The following is an 18,986-nucleotide window of genomic DNA, read 5'->3' on the forward strand; positions in this document are numbered from 1 at the left end:
GGGGCAGTATTATAGTAGTTATATTCTTGTATATAGGAGCAGTATTATAGTAGTTAGATTCTTGTATATAGGAGACAGTATTATAGTAGTTATATTCTTGTATATAGGATGCAGTATTATAGTAGTTATATTCTTGTATATAGGAGCAGTATTATAGTAGTTATATTCTTGTATATAGGAGCAGTATTATAGTAGTTATATTCTTGTATATAGGAGGCAGTATTATAGTAGTTATATTCTTGTATATAGGAGACAGTATTATAGTAGTTATATTCTTGTATATAGGAGCAGTATTATAGTGGTTATATTCTTGTACATAGGAGCAGAATTATAGCGGTTATATTCTTGTACATAGGAGCAGAATTATAGCGGTTATGTTCTTGTACATACGGGGCAGAATTATAGCAGTTATATTCTTATATATAGGGGCAGGTATTATTCCATCCCCCTTCTCCTCTTTGCACCCCTTACAAAGTACATAACTCAGTAGGAGGCCGCATTGAATATAGAAGATTACTGGAGCTATGTATCCTGCACTATATTTTTAATCGCTATGTATCTGTGATATAATAAGTACTGACATAAAGTGTAATAAAAATGAGGAATCACATACCGTACTTAAATATATGTAATGCTTCATACACATGTAGATAAATATCAGTATTCCTATGTGGTGTCTCTAGGTTTTTCCTATATCCTCTAGAATGTCACGTTTAAATTTAGCAAGTAATAAATGGATTCCTGTAAATGTCACATTGTAAAGAATTTAACATAAACGATGAAAACAAAAGAAAAAAAATCTGTCAAATCCAGGGAGTGATGAATATTGTAACATTTAGCTCTGTATACACAACAAGGAAGGATTTTTCCATTCCAGAAGTGGACATATGACTGCAGTACAATAGCTGCGGTAATACTGTACATGAGCTGAATGGATATCTATGTGTATACCACAGCAGTGGACTTTTTTTCCTTCGATTTTATATCAGTGTTTCCCAACCAGGGTGCCTCCAGCTGTTGTAAAACTACAAATCCCAGCATGCCCAGACAGCCTATTATTATGGGGTTTTGTTGCCCAGATCCAAAGACATCACTTCCCTGGACTATTTTTTTGTTGATTATACTCTAAAACCAGATGATATACAGTTATGGCCGTAAATGTTTGCACCCCTGAAATTTTTCAAGAAAATGAAGTATTTCTCACAGAAAAGGATTGCAGTAACAAATGTTTTGCTATACACATGTTTATTCCCTTTGTGTGTATTGGAACTAAACCAAAGAATGGAGGAAAAAAAGCAAATTGGACATAATGTCACCAAAATGGGCTGGACAAAATTATTGGCACCTGTAACTTAAAGGGGTACCTCTCATCAAATAAACTTTTGATATATTTTAGATTAATGAATGTTGAATAACTTTCCAATAGCATGTTAATGAAAAATATGCTTCTTTCTATTGTATTTTTCCCGATCAGTCCTGTCAGCAAGCATTTCTGACTCATGCTGGAGTCCTAAACACTCAGAGCTGCCAGCCTGCTTTGTTCACAGCCAAACAGGCTGTGAACAAAGCAGGCTGGCAGCTCTGAGTGTTCTCCTTTGTGAACAAAGCAGACTGGCAGCTCGTAGTGTTTAGGACTCCAGCATGAGTCTGAAATGCTTGCTGCCAGGACTGGTAGGGAGACCCCTAGTGGTCATTTCTTCAAAGTGGAAAATTAAATAGAAAGAAGCATATTTTTTTAATAACATGCAATTGGAAAGTTATTCTGCATACATGAATCTATTATATACAAAAAGTTTTTTTGATGAGAGGTACCCTTTAATATTTGGTTGCACACCCTTTGGAAAAAATTACTGAAATCAGTGGCTTTCTATAACCATCAATGAGATTCTTACACCTCTCAGCCGGAATGTTGGACCACTCTTCCTTTACAAACTGCTCCAGGTCTCTCTTATTGGAAGGGCGCCTTTTCCCAACAGCAATTTTAAGATCTCTCCACCGGTGTTCAATGGGATTTAGGCTAGGTTCAGACTACGGAATTTCCGCCTGCAATTCCGCTTTGAAATTGCAGGCGGAAATTCCGCTTGCTAAAATGTAATGTATAGTGAATGGGTTTCTGGGATTTGTGAACGGAAAATCCGCTTGGAAATTTCCGCCTGAAGAATGGAGTTGCTCTTTCTTCAGGCGGAAATACTCGCAGAACACATTACAGTCTATTGGAGACTGCAGTGTCCGCACGGTCCTAGCGCCGACTGATTCAGTCAGCGCTGGCCGCACTCGGAATCTCTGGGCGGTAATGTTCTGCCCGGAGATTCTGTAGTCTGAACCTGGCCTTAGATCTGGACTCATTGCTGCCACTTCAGAACTCTCCAGCGCTTTTTTGCCATCCATTTCTGGGGGCTTTTTGACGTATGTTTGGGGTCATTGTCCTGCTGGAAGACCCAAGATCTTGGACGCAAACCCAGCTTTCTGACACTGGGCTGTACAGTGCGACCCAAAATCTGTTGGTAATCCTCAGATTTCATGATGCCTTGTACACATTCAAGGCCCCCAGTGCCAGAGGCAGCAAAACAACCCAAAACATCACCGAACCTCCACTCATCTGTCCACAAGACGTTTTCCCAGAAGGATTTTGGCTTACTCAAGTTCTTTTTGGCAAAATGCGGTCTTGTTTTTTTTATGTGTCTGTGTCAGCAGTGGGGTCCTCCTGGGTCTCCTGCCATATTGTTTCATTTCATTTAAATGTCGACGGATAGTTCACGCTGACACTGATGCTCCCTGAGCCTGCAGGACAGCTTGAATATCTTTGGAACTTGTTTGGGGCTGCTTACCCACCATTCGGACTATCCTGCGTTGACATCTTTTCATAAATTTTTCTCTTCCGTTCACGTCCAGGGAGATTAGTTACAGTGCCATGGGTTGTAAACTTCTTGATAATGTTGCGCACTGTGGACAAAGGCAAATCTAGATCTCTGGAGATGGACTTGTAACCTTGAGATTGTTGATATTTTTCCACAATTTTAGTTCTCCAGTCCTCAGACAGTCCTCTTCTCCTCTTTCTGTTGTCCATACTTAGTGGGGCACACACAGACACACAATGCAAAGACTAAGTGAACTACTCTCCTTTTTATCTGCTTTCAGGTGTGATTTTTATATTGCCCACACCTGTTACTTGCCCCAGGGGAGTTTAAAGGAGCATCACGTGCTTGAAACAATCTTATTTTTCCACAATTTTGAAAGGGTGTCAATAATTTTGTCCAGACCATTTTTGGAGTTTGGTGACATTATGTCCAATTTGCTTTTTTTCCTCCCTTTTTTGGTTTAGTTCCAATACACACAAAGGGAATAAACATGTGTATAGCAAAACATGTGTTACTGCAATCCTTTTCTGTGAGAAATACTTCATTTTCTAGAAACATTTTGGGGGTGCAAACATTTACGGCCATGACTTTATATTTATATATATATATATATATATATATATATATATATATATATATATATACACATAGACGCTTCTCCATTGACGTCACTTGATATATGTCTATAGAGAAATTAGGCGCTACAGTATAATAATTTTAATCTAGTGTCGATGAAGCTTGGTAGGTGTCAGATTATTCACTATTCTGTTATATTATCACATATAACAGGTGTCAAAAAATAAAACAGACAAGGTGAAGAACCTTTAAGAAGACAGTCTAAAATACAATAGTAAAGTTTCACAGATTTTAAAGTAAAAAAGCTGTATAAAGTGTATAGAAAATCCAAATAAATACTGATATGATGAAGCTACCACAGTACACAAGTAATTGTTCTTCATTTTCATTTCCTTTCTAATCTCTGTGCTGCACAGTTGTTTTTATGCTGCCAGAGCTATATTGTATATAATAGTGTTTCCCAACTGACGTTACAAAACTACGACTCCCATCAAGCCCAAACAGCCGGTCCGGGCATGCTGGGAGTCAAATTGTTGGGGAAACACTGTTCTATACAATCTAGGCTTCTTATAAACAGGCCTTCTCCATCCACTGCCCCCCTCCCCAAATGTCATATCATCACGGTCTATGCTTCTCATGTATACCTGGTCTGGTTTCAAGGGAAATGGGGCCCTGTACAACAAGCAAAGCAGGGCCACCATTTGCCATTTTTAGACTGGGTTCACACATGGTATTTTGGTCAGGCATGAAACCAAAATAAGGAAATAAACAGAAATGGGTTCAAAACACAGAAAAAGCTGCACATTTTACCATCTTGCCGATGCCCGGCATTACCCCTTAAGATCCCATGATTAAAGTTGATTGCAGGATCTAGATTTCAGAGCAGGGAAGGGAGAAGAGGTGTTGGAGGGCTGATCGGGACTACCATGGGGAAATCGAGGGGTTCCGATCAGCTGGGATGACGGCCGGAGGGTTCCTACCTGCTTCCGTGCTGCCGGATCGGCACTCCTTAAATACAGGCAGCCTTGGCAGCCTGTATAAGTAGAGCGTTGATAACACCTGACTATAGGAAAATGGGGAGTGGTACCTGCTACCCCAACAGCAGTGCAAAATATATATATGCTGTTCTACAGCTATGAGAAAGAACAGAGATGATCACAGAGAGTAATATGGGTTTGGTATCACAGGGATGAAAGAAGGAAACGAGATTTGGAGAGATTAAGCTAGGATCAAAGCTGTCAGTCTCATATATATATATATATATATATAGATATATATATATATATATATATATATATAGTGACCCCCCGACCTACCACGGCCCCGACATATGATCATTTCAAGATACAATGGCCTCTCAGAGGCCATCGCATGTTGAAGGCAGCATCAACATATGATGCTTTTGTATGTCGGGGCCATCGCATAAACGGCTATCGGGCAGCGCAGACTGCTTCCGCTGCCGCCAGATAGTCGTTTACGGTGCCCAGTGTGGACCGCTGACGATCACTTACCTGTCCTCGGGGCTCCGACACGTCCTCTTCGGGATCCCCTGCATCGTCGGCGCTCTCCATCGTCGTCATCACGTCGCTGCGCACGCCGTCCCGTCATACAATAGGAGCGGCGTGCGTAGCGACATTATGGCGACGTCGGAGAGCGAGGATGCCGGGGAAGCAGAGGCCTTGCCGGAGCGTCGGGGACGCGGCGACAGCGATGGAAGGCGACATCCAGGGCAGCGGTGACGAGCGGTGACAGTCCGGAGTGGCGGGGACAGGTGAGTACAACCTTTAATACCAGTGGTCTTCAACCTGCGGACCTCCAGATGTTGCAAAACTACAACTCCCAGCATGCCCGGACAGCCGTTGGCTGTCCGGGCATGCTGGGTGTTGTAGTTTTGCAACATCTGGAGGTCGGCAGGTTGTAGACCACTGTCCTATACTTTACATTGCACGGATCCCTCAACATACGATGGTTTCAACAAACGATGGTCCATTTGGAACAGATTACGATCGTATGTTGAGGGACCACTGTATGTATATATATATATATATATATATATATATATATATAGGTAGATAAATAGATGTAATAAAAAAAATGAAAGAAGACGAGGACTAGCGGTAGGGGTTTACAAGGACTGTGCATTGTGTCACCACAGAAGACCCCCAGCAAAGATATTAACGATATTTCCATAGAACTCTCCGGAATGCAGGGAAAGCTTTGACTCAAATAATTAAAAATAAATAAGTAAAAAAAAATAAAATAAGAGTTTTTCTTTTTTTTATAACTGGAACAGACGACATCTACAATATGATTAAATATTAAACTCCAATCAAAACCGAAAACCCTTCGCTATGCAGGTCTAATGGTTTCTGAACACTCAAGGTCCAGATCTTCTTAAAACTTCCATTATGAAACTGTCAAAAAAATCACTTACAAAGTGCCAGAGGGGGGTTCTTTAAGGTCACCCACATTTATATTTGCACTATAGGTTTGCAGACTGTTCCTGCTTATGGTAGCAGAATTTTTAACAGTACAGAGGAGCCTAGAGATGTCAATGGGTGAAAGTGATGTCAGCTGAGGAAGGTCATTCCCAAATATTATGGCAAATAATAAATATACCTACCAGCTGTACATTACATATATACAGTATATACCCATGTTATTACAGAATGGTCCATAATCCATATCACTATATACAGGAGATATATAACTTATACCAGCTGTGCATATATAATTATATACAGTATATACCCAGGTTATACCAGCATGGTCCATATTACTATATACAGGAGATATATAACTTATACCAGCTGTACATATATAATTATATACAGTATATACCCAGGTTATACCAGCATGGTCCATATTACTATATACAGGAGATATATAACTTATACCAGCTGTACATATAAAATTATATACAGTATATACCAGGATATACCAGCATGGTCCGTATCACTATATACACGAGATATATATAACTTATACCAGCTCTACATATATAATTATATACAGTATAACCCAGGTTATACCAGCATGGTCCATATCACTATATACAGGAGATATATAACTTATACCAGCTGTGCATATATAATTATATACAGTATATACCCAGGTTATACCAGCATGGTCCATATCACTATATACAGGAGATATATAACTTATACCAGCTGTACATATATATTATATACAGTATATACCCAGGTTATACCAGCATGGTCCATTTCACTATATATAGGAGATATATAACTTATACCAGCTGTACATATATATTATATACAGTATATACCCAGGTTATACCAGCATGGTCCATATCACTATATACAGGAGATATATAACTTATACCAGCTGTACATATATATTATATACAGTATATACCCAGGTTATTCCAGCATGGTCCATATCACTATATACAGGAGATATATAACTTATACCAGCTGTACATATATATTATATACAGTATATACCCAGGTTATACCAGCATGGTCTATATCACTATATACAGGAGATATATAACTTATACAAGCTGTACATATATAATTATATACAGTATATATACCCAGGTTATACCAGCATGTCCATATCACTATATACAGGAGATATATAACTTATACCAGCTATACATATATAATTATATACAGTATATACCCAGGTTATACCAGCATGGTCCATATCACTATATACAGGAGATATATAACTTATATCAGCTGTACATATATATTATATACAGTATATACCAGGTTATACCAGCATGGTCCATATCACTATATACAGGAGATATATATCTTATACCAGCTGTACATATATATTATATACAGTATATACCAGATTATACCAGAATGGTCCATATCACTATATACAGGAGATATATAACTTATACCAGCTGTACATATATATTATATACAGTATATACCCAGGTTATACCAGCATGGTCCATATCACTATATACAGGAGATATATAATTTATACCAGCTGTACATATATAATTATATACAGTATATACTCAGGTTATACCAGCATGGTCCATATCCCTATATACAGGAGATATATAACTTATACCAGCTGTAAATATATAATTATATACAGTATATACCCAGGTTATACCAGCATGGTCCATATCACTATATACAGGAGATATATAACTTATACCAGCTGTACATATATAATTATATACAGTATATACCCAGGTTATACCAGCATGGTCCATATCACTATATACAGGAGATATATAACTTATACCAGCTGTACATATATAATTATATACAGTATATACCCAGGTTATACCAGCATGGTCCATATCACTATATACAGGAGATATATAACTTATACCAGCTGTACATATATATTATATACAGTATATACCAGGTTATACCAGCATGGTCCATATCACTATATACAGGAGATATATAACTTATACCAGCTGTACATATATAATTATATACAGTATATACCAGGTTATACCAGCATGGTCCATATCACAATATACAGGAGATATATAACTTATACCAGCTGTACATATATATTATATACAGTATATACCCAGGTTATACCTGCATGGCCCATATCCCTATATACAGGAGATATATAACTTATACCAGCTGTACATATATATTATATACAGTATATACCAGGTTATACCAGCATGGTCCATATCACAATATACAGGAGATATATAACTTATACCAGCTGTACATATATAATTATATACTATATATACCCAGGTTATACCAGCATGGTCCATATCACAATATACAGGAGATATATAACTTATACCAGCTGTACATATATAATTATTTACGGGATATACCCAGGTTTACAAAGATGTCAAGTTACTGAACACAGACATCACACATTTCGGAAATATTATCTATAAGTTTCATAATTGACAAATAATATTGGATGTCTTTCCATTTACATTGTTGTAAACCAGAAATCAACTGAATACAACTGTTACATCAGAAATCAATATTTGCTTATGTGATCAGAGTGAGTCTGAAAAGAGACCTAGGAGACCATTTAAAATAGATAGATAGATAGATAGATAGATAGATAGATAGATAGATATTAGATAGATAGATATGAGATAGATATGAGATAGATAGATATGAGATAGATAGATATGAGATAGATAGATAGATAGATAGATATGAAATAGATAGATAGATAGATAGATATGAGATAGATAGATAGATAGATAGATATGAGATAGATAGATATGAGAGAGACAGATAGATAGATAGATCGATATGAGATAGATAGATATGAGATAGACAGATACGAGATAGATAGATAGATAGTTGATAGGTTGCTAGGAACACCTGCCCTGGACCTTCAGACAAGTGCTGCTTTCAACTGTGTCTGCATCCTCATGATGCAGGTCCAGATGACAAAAAGGAAAGCAGAAAGCCACTGACCCCAATACCTGTCACTTGTTCTCATAAGCTAAGGCCTGTGGTATACAAGAGGATGGGAGCAGATGACGGGCACAGGTAGTCCAATATTGTCACTACACTGCACTGCCTGAACTGAGCCTCAAACAGCAGGAAGAGGACTGGGTGTGGGAACGGGCAGTGGGGATTTCAGGCTTTGAAGGGATAACAATTAATGGGGGGGGGTGTACCTACTTTATGAGGGCAGAAAATAAGACTACAACTCTGTGTTGGCACTATGGAGGACCTTAGCTACTTTGTTAAGGTACGAAGGGAGGCACTAATGTGTAAGTAGCACAAAGGGGACGGTATTAGTGGGTGGGGTCACTAGTACTATGTAAAGCATTACCAAGAGCACTTTTACTATGTAGAGCCTAAAGGGGGTACGGGGGACACAAAAGAGGGTATCATTAATGTGTGAGGTATCATGGGGGCATTATAACCAGTTGGGGCACTATCAGGTGTGTAGATGTAGGTCCAGTTCTCTTCCTCAAGCACCGTGCGCACGGACTGGCGTGGGCCACGCCAAACAGGTACAGAAAGAAGGTTGAATGTCCAGTGCAAAATAGGTCCAAAGAGCCGAAACGCTTAACCCGTGTCTGCTGTATCCATGTTTCCTGGGTTTTAATCAATAAAGCTAATTCGTTGGACCTATTTTGCGCTGGACATTCGACCTTCTTTCTGTACCAGTTGGGGCACTATGGATGGAGAATTTGTTTAGAGGTAAATAAAGGTGGGGAGTGACCTGGAACATGAGGAGGATGATTGTGTGGCTAATCCTACAGAAACTGTTTGTAGCCGTAAAGATTCTTCATGGCTGTCTGGGTCAGATGGAGAAGAAATGGGAAAGTGAATGTAATTTATGTAAAGATGTGGCCACTGGCCCCTACCAGGGAATGCATGTGCAGGAGCAGGGGCTCCTGTCAGTACTGTGCGCATCACTGCTCACTCAACATTCAATAAATGCAGGTACACCCGGCCAAGCAAAGATACGATAGGGCCCTATTACATGGCCTGACCGCGCAATGTAAACAAGAGCCATTCTTGTAACACAGCATTTTTTGTATGTAGCCTTTGCACAACTTGAGGGTCAGGGGGCTATAGGAGGGTCGCATGAGTGGTCGCTGGATCATTTGTGCGCCCCTTTGCTGCAATCACCATAGGCCGCTCATCCCCTTTTACACAGTGGAATGTGCAGCCGACAGCCATTGTGTTTTTTGATGGATCAAGGTGGTGATCAGCCGGCAAACGTATGCTTGTTAGTTGGCTGATCATTGGCCTTATTATACAGGGTGATATCGGCCTATTTGGCAGATAATCCGCCCTGTGTATTAGGGACCATAGCAGGCAGTGATGCACACAGCATCACTGCTCACCTCACAACAATGGACACATTTGCCGGGCCAAGTGGGACAGAGCCTGGCTTGGCGGGTTTACACTGTATGCATCGTTCCTCACGGGATGGCACCTGGTGGTTTTGTATTGCACTGCCGGCTCAGGTCAGGGGAGACTCCATCTGTAACTGCACTGTAATCACTTATACAGTATGCAGAGCATGTGTAGAGCTGATGGTCCTACTACTGTATGGTACAAATATAGGAGGAATATTGGCCTGTTTATAGGGGTTTTATACAGTACCAGTATGGTGATATTATTCAGTCATTATACGGTGGTAATGTGTGGTCATGGTGTGGTGGTATTTTCAGTCCATTATATATTGGAATCATCGGGAATATTGATGTTACTGGGTGCAGCTTAGTAAAAGCCCAATGGTAATTGGTAATATGCAGTATTATAGTGCATAGGACATTGTCTTATAGTTACTTTGAGAAAAAGCCCATAATGCTCTAGATACACCACTGGATAGGTATATATATATATATATATATATATATATATATATATATAGATAGATAGATAGATAGATAGATAGATAGATAGATAGATATGAGATAGATAGATAGATAGATAGATATGAGATAGACAGATAGATAGATATGAGATAGATAGATATGAGATAGATAGATATGAGATAGATATGAGATAGATAGATATGAGATAGATAAATAGATATGAGATAGATATGAGATAGATAGATATGAGATAGATAGATATATAGATAGATAGATATGAGATAGATATGAGTTAGATAGATAGACAGATATGAGATACAGTAGATAATAATTTTATTTATGTAGCGCAAACAGATTCCACAGCCCTTAGATAGATACAGTAGATAGATAGATTTGAGATAGATACATATTAGATATATACGAGATAGATATGAGATAGATAGATAGATATGAGATAGATAGATATGAGATAGATAGATAGATAGATATGAGATATAGATATGAGATAGATAGATAGATAGATAGATATGAGATAGATAGATATGAGATAGATAGATAGATTTGAGATAGATATGAGATAGATAGATAGATATGAGATAGATAGATAGATAAATAGATACATAGTAGATATGATTATATATATATATATATATATATATATATATTTATAGACATATATGAAATAGATAGATCTTCCCTTTAATAAAATGTACATGCTAATTATAACCTGATTAGAATCTCAGCACAACACCTTTGCTGGTTGCCATGGTAACATGAAATGCTGCATGTACATTGTAGACACATACACAGCTGAGCAGGAGGCGGGGAGCGCACCATCGGGTCATCTCATTCTCCGAGTCGCTGAGAGGATGAACTCATTTTGCTATTTTGTAACAGAAACAATGCAGAACACATATGTCATCCCAGACACAGGCGGCGTCTCCTCCATCATAGCCCCTCATCCAGCCGCGGAGACACCAGCGTGCAGCCATCCCCAGCCACAACACACCGCCATACAGCTGCCCATCACTGCCCATCACAGCAGGCCCATTCACTGTACACATGAGCGGGTCCTGGTCCACTGCTCTCATACAAATATCCCCCCTGCTTCCAGATCTCAACAACACAACTCAATGGAGTCACATGAACGCTGGATACGTCTGCCACCATAATGTCACAATACATTATATAAATCTTTCTAAAATATCGCAGCCGGGACAGTGGGCGACATCATTCATCGCTCTGGTGCCAAAGTCGTCATATAATTGTAGCCTAACTGGAAGAATTGCAGATATTCCATAATACCAGAATTATATATTCTACCGCCACGTTATACCTATAGGACTTTGTATACATATATGTATGCGTGTACTGTGCAGGATACTCACACGAAGGCATGGTAGAGCAGCGCCCACCCTCTCGGCCTCTCCAGGGCATCATAGATTAAAGTTTGGACCCTCCTGTACTTAGCGTTGTTCCTCTTGACCGGTCGGTTACAGTTCAGAGGTGTTTTAACCAAAAGCCCAATTCCCTGCGGGTTACGCTTCACGTCCTCCTTCCCGGTTCCCACCAGTAGCAAGGTCCCATCTTTATCCAGTCCGGTCCCCAGAGAGCTGGGTTCTAGATCCCCTTTCTTCTCACCCTTGTCATCCCTAGGAGGACCCTCCGAGTGTCTGCTCTTCAGCCCCATCTTGACTGGTCCCGTAGGGTGAGCTGCTGGAGGGAAGGCCAAGGAGCCCCAATGCCATGATCTGATGGGAAGCAAGGGTTACATCTCCAGTAGGTGAGATCACAGATGGGTCTTCACCACTCCACCACGTCCGCTACGTTCATACACAATGTGTCATCTAGAACCAGGAGACCATCATCGCACCAGCACAGACCAGCGTTGACCAGCCTACTCCTCTGCTGTCTTCAGACAGGTCCCCAGATCTCAAGTAAGGGAGTGGCCCATTGTACGTCTCCGACAGCTTCAAAAATCACCTCCCAGGAGCCGAATGGTTGGCACATTTTCGGTGTCCGTTCACATGATATGTGCCTTGGGTCTAGTCGGAGCTGGCAGTCAGATGGTCAGACCCTGCTGTGCATGGTAGTCGTGGAGCTCCATCTCATGTCTGCTGCCTCCTGCTGCTGCTGCTGCTCGGTTCCTGGTCCCTTCTTCTAGGTTTCCATGGAAGAGAATCCTGGTTTTCTCCTTGAAGAAGTGATGGCTTCCCTATAGGCAGCGCAAGAAAGACGGAGAGCAGCTGAGGGGATCATGCATGCTGCGCTGGTTGTCACTCATTCATTGATGAATTGCTGAGGGTTTTCCTCCTCTTCTGCTGCTGCTTGCTGAGCTCTATCTGATGGGGAGAGCCGGGAAGAGGAGGAGGGGGGAGGAGGACATAGGAGGGGCTCAGGGTGAGACACATAATAAGACCGAGCTGCCTCCACTGACTCTAGTGTGTGCGGTGATGGAGACGACATGGAATGACATCCCGAGAACGAGAGGCAGCGTCCTAACCCTATGGCCCCTGCCAAATAAGCAGGGGGACTCTACGACCAGAACGACAAATTCAATACTTGCCGGAATTTAACGTTTTTTTTTTAACACCGTCATGTCTGGAATGGCTCGGATGAGAGGGGACGAGGGACGATACCCTATTACTTAAAGGGGTATTCCAGTGAAAATATTTTATTTTTATTTTTTATCAACTGGCTCCAGAAAGTTAAACAGATTTGTAAATCTTAATCCTATCAGCTGCTGTATACTACAGAGGAAGTTGTGTAGTTCTTTCCAGTCTGACCACAGTGCTCTCTGCTTACACCTCTGTCCATGTCAGGAACTGTCCAATTGCAGGAGAGGTTTTCTATGGGGAATTGCTCCTGCCGTGGACAATTCCTGACACAGATAGAGGTGTCAAGAAAGAGCACTGTGGTCAAGAAAAGAATAACTAAACTCCCTCTGTAGTATACAGCAGCTGATAAGTACTGGAAGGATTAAGATTTTTAATGGAAGTAATTTACAAATCTGTTTAACTTTCTGTCAACTAGTTGATTTAAGGGTACGTTCCCACAAGGCGTATTTTGCTGCATATTTGCTGCGTATTTGGTGCTGCGTATTTTCCTACCCATTGACTTCAACAGAGAAAATAAAATACGCAGCAGCAAATACGCAGCAAATACGCAGTGTGGGAATGTACCCTAAAGGGGTACTCCACTGGAAAAAAATTTTTTTTACTAAATCAACTGGTGCCAGAAGGTAAAAATCTTAATCCTTCCAGTACTTATCAGCTGCTGTATGCTCCACAGGAACTTCTTTCCTTTTTGAATTTTCTTTCTGTCTGACCACAGTGCTCTCTGCTGACACCTCTGACCATTTTAGGAACTGTCCAGAGTAGAAGCAAATCCCCATAGCAAACCTCTCCTGCTCTGGACAGTTCCTGACATGGACAGAGGTGTCAGCAGAGAGCACTGTGGACAGACAGAAAGGAAATTCAAGAAGAAAAAACATGTGGAACATACAGCAGCTGATAAGTACGGGAAGGATTAAAATGTTTTAATAGAAGTTATTTACAAATCTGTTTAACTTTCTGGCACCAGTTGATTTAAAAAAAAATATTTTCCAATGGAGCACCCCTTTAATCAAAATGTTTAATAGTGTTTGGGAAAGATCCCTTGGGTTGCAGATTCTGCATCATCTTGGAATGCATTCAATGCGTTGCAGGTGAAATCCATGGATACATCTGCACCAATACGCCTGATTTTGTCATGGATTGCGTGGTCGTGGAGGTTTAAACCGTTTGTTAATCTAGACCAGTGGTCTGCAAACTGCAGACCTCCAGCTGTTGCAAAACTACAACTTCCAGCATGCCCGGACAGCCGTTGGCTGTCCGGGCATGCTGGAAGTTGTAGTTTTGCAACAGCTGGAGGGCCGCAGTTTGGAGACCACTGACCCAGACTCAAAAAAAATCTATGGAGGTACCCCAAGAAATGGTTCCAAAAAAGTGAAGATCGGGGTAGAACATGATGCCATCATTACATGCCAATGCCGATCTGCCCCTCTGTGGCTCCCTAAGAGGAGACAGAATTTATACAAAAGAAACTGAATTTACTGCAAGAAATTTGCCATGTATGAAGTGGCTTTCCACAGCGGAAGTTTCGCTTACGGATTTTCCACTGCAGAATTCCGTAAGCGGAAGTTTCTACAGCAGATTATGTACGTGTGAAGTACCCTTAAAGGGAGAAAATATTTTTTTTCTAATCAACTGGTGCCAAAAAGTTAAACAGATTTTTAAATGACTTCTATTTCAAAATCTTAATCCTTCCAGTACTTATCAGCTGCTGTATGCTCCAGAGGAAGTTGTGTAGTTCTCTTCTGTCTGACCACAGTGCTTTCTACTGACACCTCTGTCCCCATCAGGAACTGTCCAGAGCAGAAGAGGTTTGCTATGGGGACTTGCTCCTACTCTGAACAGTTCCTGACATGGACAGAGGTGGCAGTAGAGAGCACTGTGGTCAGACTGGAAATAACTGCACAACTTCCTCTGTAGTATACAGCAGCTGATAAGTACTGGTAGGATTAAGATTTTTAAATAGAAGTAATTTACAAATTTGTCTAAGTTTTCGGCACCAGTTGATTAAAAAAGAAAATGTTTTCCACTGGAGTACCCCTTTAAGGATACGTTCACACTGAGAATTTCTGCCCAGACACATTCCGGGCAGAGATTCTCAGTGCAGCAGGAACCCCAGGAGTTAGGACTACGCAGACCTGCCACTTTTGATGGCAATGCAGTCCTCACAAAGCAGAAATTCTGCAGCGGAAATTTAGCAGCAAAATGTCCGCAGGAGAAATTTCACTGCAAAATCTCATTGGTTGCTGCAAAGCAGATTCCACCCCATATTTTTAAGCAGAAATTCACAGTGTGCACTGGCCCTTAGGGTACGTTTACACGTACGGTCATTTTCATACGGTGGAATTTCAGAGTGGAACCTAGCCGAAAAATTCTGCTTGAGAAAAGAGCTGGACAGAATTCCGCTGCACCGTGCACGCGGCAGAATTTCCGCGGCTGAAACATCCGCCGTGGAAATTTCGAATCCAGCCTCCGCAGAAAGAATTTACATGATTCTTTCTGTGGAATAGGCTTGGAAATGCATTACTGTCTTGAGACGCCGCATTTCCCAGCAGTCCCGGCACCGGCATGTTCTGACTGTGCCCTCGGTCTGCAGAATGTCAGCACAGAAATTTTCCGGGCGGACATTATTCTGCCGTGTGAACATAGCCTAACTAATTCAGTGCAAAAAATCTGCAAGCGAATTAGGTTGCTACCCATTGAAGTCAACGGTACATTCACATGCAACTAATCTGCTTGAGGATTTTGGTGCTGCGTTCAAACAGAGGAAATTCCATGCGGAATTCCGCAAGAATTTTCCGCATGGAATTCCGCCTACATTGATTGCCCATTAACTTTAATGGGTTTCCGCAATGTCATTCATACAGCAAAATTTCCACATGTGGAATTCCATTGCTGAGGTTTTGTTTTCTGCAGTCTGGTCTTCTATTTTTCCAGACTTCGGCTGCAGTGTCCCATTGGGGCCCAAAGCCAATGGGGCTAAACATTCTGCCAAATTTGTGCGGAATTGGCACGGAATGCACGCAGATTCCACATAGAATGCGCACAAACTATCCCTGTTCAATTAAATAAAAACTATCTTTTTACTGAGATGCAAAATCATGCGGAATACATGCGGAAATTTCTGCACAGATTTTGCATGAATTTCACACCGATTCCGCATGTGTTTAAGAACTGCAGAATTCTGCACTGAACTAATGCGGATGCAAAATTCATGCAGATAGGCGGAATTTCCATTGTGTGAACGCGACCTTAGGTTAGGTTCACACCCTATTTAGGCTCTGTAGGTCTATCCTTTTAATTTGCAATAATCAAAATCTAAATAAAAGCGTACCTGTCATAGTGCAAAAAAAAAAATAAAAGTCATATGTTACTTAGTACCTTTTTTATGTGTCTAGGACCTATATATCCAGAGCAAATAGCATTTATCTTCTGTTCAGCTACTTTTTCATCTTGCTGGCTGGAGGGGGCGTGTCTGTCTGTCTGTCTCCCTCACAGTGATGACTCATCTGTTCTGAGTCTTGGGAGGAGCCTGGGCAGTCAGCCAATCACTCCCCTCTACTCTGTAACCCTTTCCTCTCTGGTTTCATGCTGTACATGTTACGCAGAGGAAGATGCATGGAGCTTGCCTGCAGTATTCCTAAGACATTATGGTGAATTCATAACAGGAATAAAAAAATTATAAATATAAGAATAGATCTTTATAAAATTAGTGCAAGGATTTTATAGATAAAAATACAGCATTTGTATGAATACATCTGTTTTATCTTTTCCTAGTAAAGCTGGATGCTAATCAACATAGCTGTCACTATGTGTGTCATTCAGCTTTCACAGACTCCTGAATGTCTGATCAGCTTCTTTGTCATTCAGAAGTCAGAGAAAGCTTTGACTATTTCAGCAAGCTGGAGCTGCAGTGTTTATAAAGCACTGTGTTAGAGCAGTGTTGCCTCCAGCTGTTGCAAAACTACAAATCCCTGCATGCTCGGACAGCGTTTGTCTGTAGTTTTGCAAGAGCTGGAGGCACACAGCTGGAGAATACACAGCTCTAAAACAGTGTTTTACAAAGATTGTACCTCCAGCTGTTGAAAAACTGTAACTCCCAGCATGCCTCCACAACCTTTGGCTACATTCTGGAAGTTGTGGTTTTGCAACAGATTTGGCACGCAGTTCTAATACAGAGTTTTACAAATTTTGTGCCTCGAGCTGTTGCAAAATGACAACTCCCATCATGCTTTCATGGCCTTTGGCTGTCCCAGCATGCTGGTAGTTGTACTTGTGCAACAACTGGAGTTGTAGTGTGAATCACTGTGCTACAGCAGTGTTGACTCCAGCGGTTGCAAAACTACAACATCCAGCATGCCCACACAATGTTTTGCTGTCCTGCCATAGTGGGAGTTGTAGTTTTGAAACAGCATCTACGTTTCCCCACAGTAGGTACAAGCATCAGAGTTCCCCCATAGTAGGTACAGGCATCAAAGTTCCCCCACAGTAGGTACAGGCATCAGAGTTCCCCCACAGTAGCTACAGACATCAGAGTTCCCCACAGTAGGTACAGGCATCAGAGTTCCCCCACAGTAGCTACAGGCATCAGAGTTCCCCCACAGTAGGTACAGGAATCATAGTTCCCCCCACAGTAGCTACAGGCATCAAAGTTCCCCTACAGTAGCTACCACTGGCATCAGAGTTCCTCCACAGTAGGTGCAGGCATCAGAGTTCCCCCACAGTAGTTACCACAGGCAACAGAGTTCCCCCACAGTTGTTACCACAGGCATCAGAGTTCCCCCACAGTAGGTGCAGGCATCAGAGTCCCCCACAGTAGCAACCAACATCAGAGTTTCCCCACAATAGCTCCCAAAGGCATAAGAGTTCCCCCACAGTAGGTACAGGCATCAGAGTTCCCCTACAGTAGGTACAGGCATCAGAGTTCCCCCCCCCCACAGTAGCTACCACAGGCATCAGAGTTCCCCCACAGTAGCTACCACAGGCATCAGAGTTCCCTCACAGTAGTTACCACACGCATCAGAGTTCCCCCACAGTAGGTGCAGGCATCAGAGTTCCCCCACAGTAGCTACCACAGGCATCATATTTTCCACACAGTAGCTTCCACAGGCATCAGAGTTCCCCCACAATAGCTACCACAGGCATCAGAGTTCCCCCACAGTAGCTACAGGCATCAGAGTTCCCCCACAGTAGCTACCACAGGCATCAGATTTCCCCCACAGTAGCTTCCACAGGCATCAGAGTTCCCCCACAATAGCTACCACAGGCATCAGAGTTCCCCCACAGTAGCTATCACTGGCATCAGAGTTCCCCCACAGTAGCTACAGGCATCAGAGTTCCCCCACAGTAGCTAACACAGGCATCAGAGTTCCTCCACAGTAGCTACCACTGGCATCAGAGTTCCCCCACAGTAGCTACAGGCATCAGAGTTCTCCCACAGTAGCTACAGGCATCAGAGTTCCACCACAGACCTCAGAGTTCCCACACAGTAGGTCATCAGAGTTCCCCCACAGTAGGTGCAGGCATCAGAGTTCCCCCACAGTAGCTATCACCATCAGAGTTCCCCCACAGTAGCTACAGGCATCAGAGTTCCCCTAGAGTAGCTACCACAGGCATCAGAGTTCCCCTAGAGTAGCTACTACAGGCATCTGAGTTCCC

General features: G+C 41.6%; 1 protein-coding gene across 2 annotated transcripts in view; it reads right to left on the reverse strand.

Moving 5' to 3' along the window:
* Window positions 1-13,359, reverse strand: part of KCNQ3 (potassium voltage-gated channel subfamily Q member 3) — a 257,626-nt gene extending 244,267 nt beyond the window's left edge. Inside the window, exon 1 of one of the 2 annotated variants that reach the window (XM_056522783.1) lies at window positions 12,105-13,359. In XM_056522783.1, the coding sequence (XP_056378758.1) occupies window positions 12,105-12,406 (302 nt within the window). In that variant the 5' untranslated portion in view covers window positions 12,407-13,359. The remainder of the gene's footprint in view (window positions 1-12,104) is intronic. The other variant, XM_056522782.1, reaches the window with a different exon arrangement.
* Between the last annotated feature and the right edge of the window lie 5,627 nt (window positions 13,360-18,986).

This window comes from Hyla sarda, chromosome 5, assembly GCF_029499605.1.
Source record: "Hyla sarda isolate aHylSar1 chromosome 5, aHylSar1.hap1, whole genome shotgun sequence".
Classification (NCBI taxonomy): Eukaryota; Metazoa; Chordata; class Amphibia; order Anura; family Hylidae; genus Hyla; species Hyla sarda.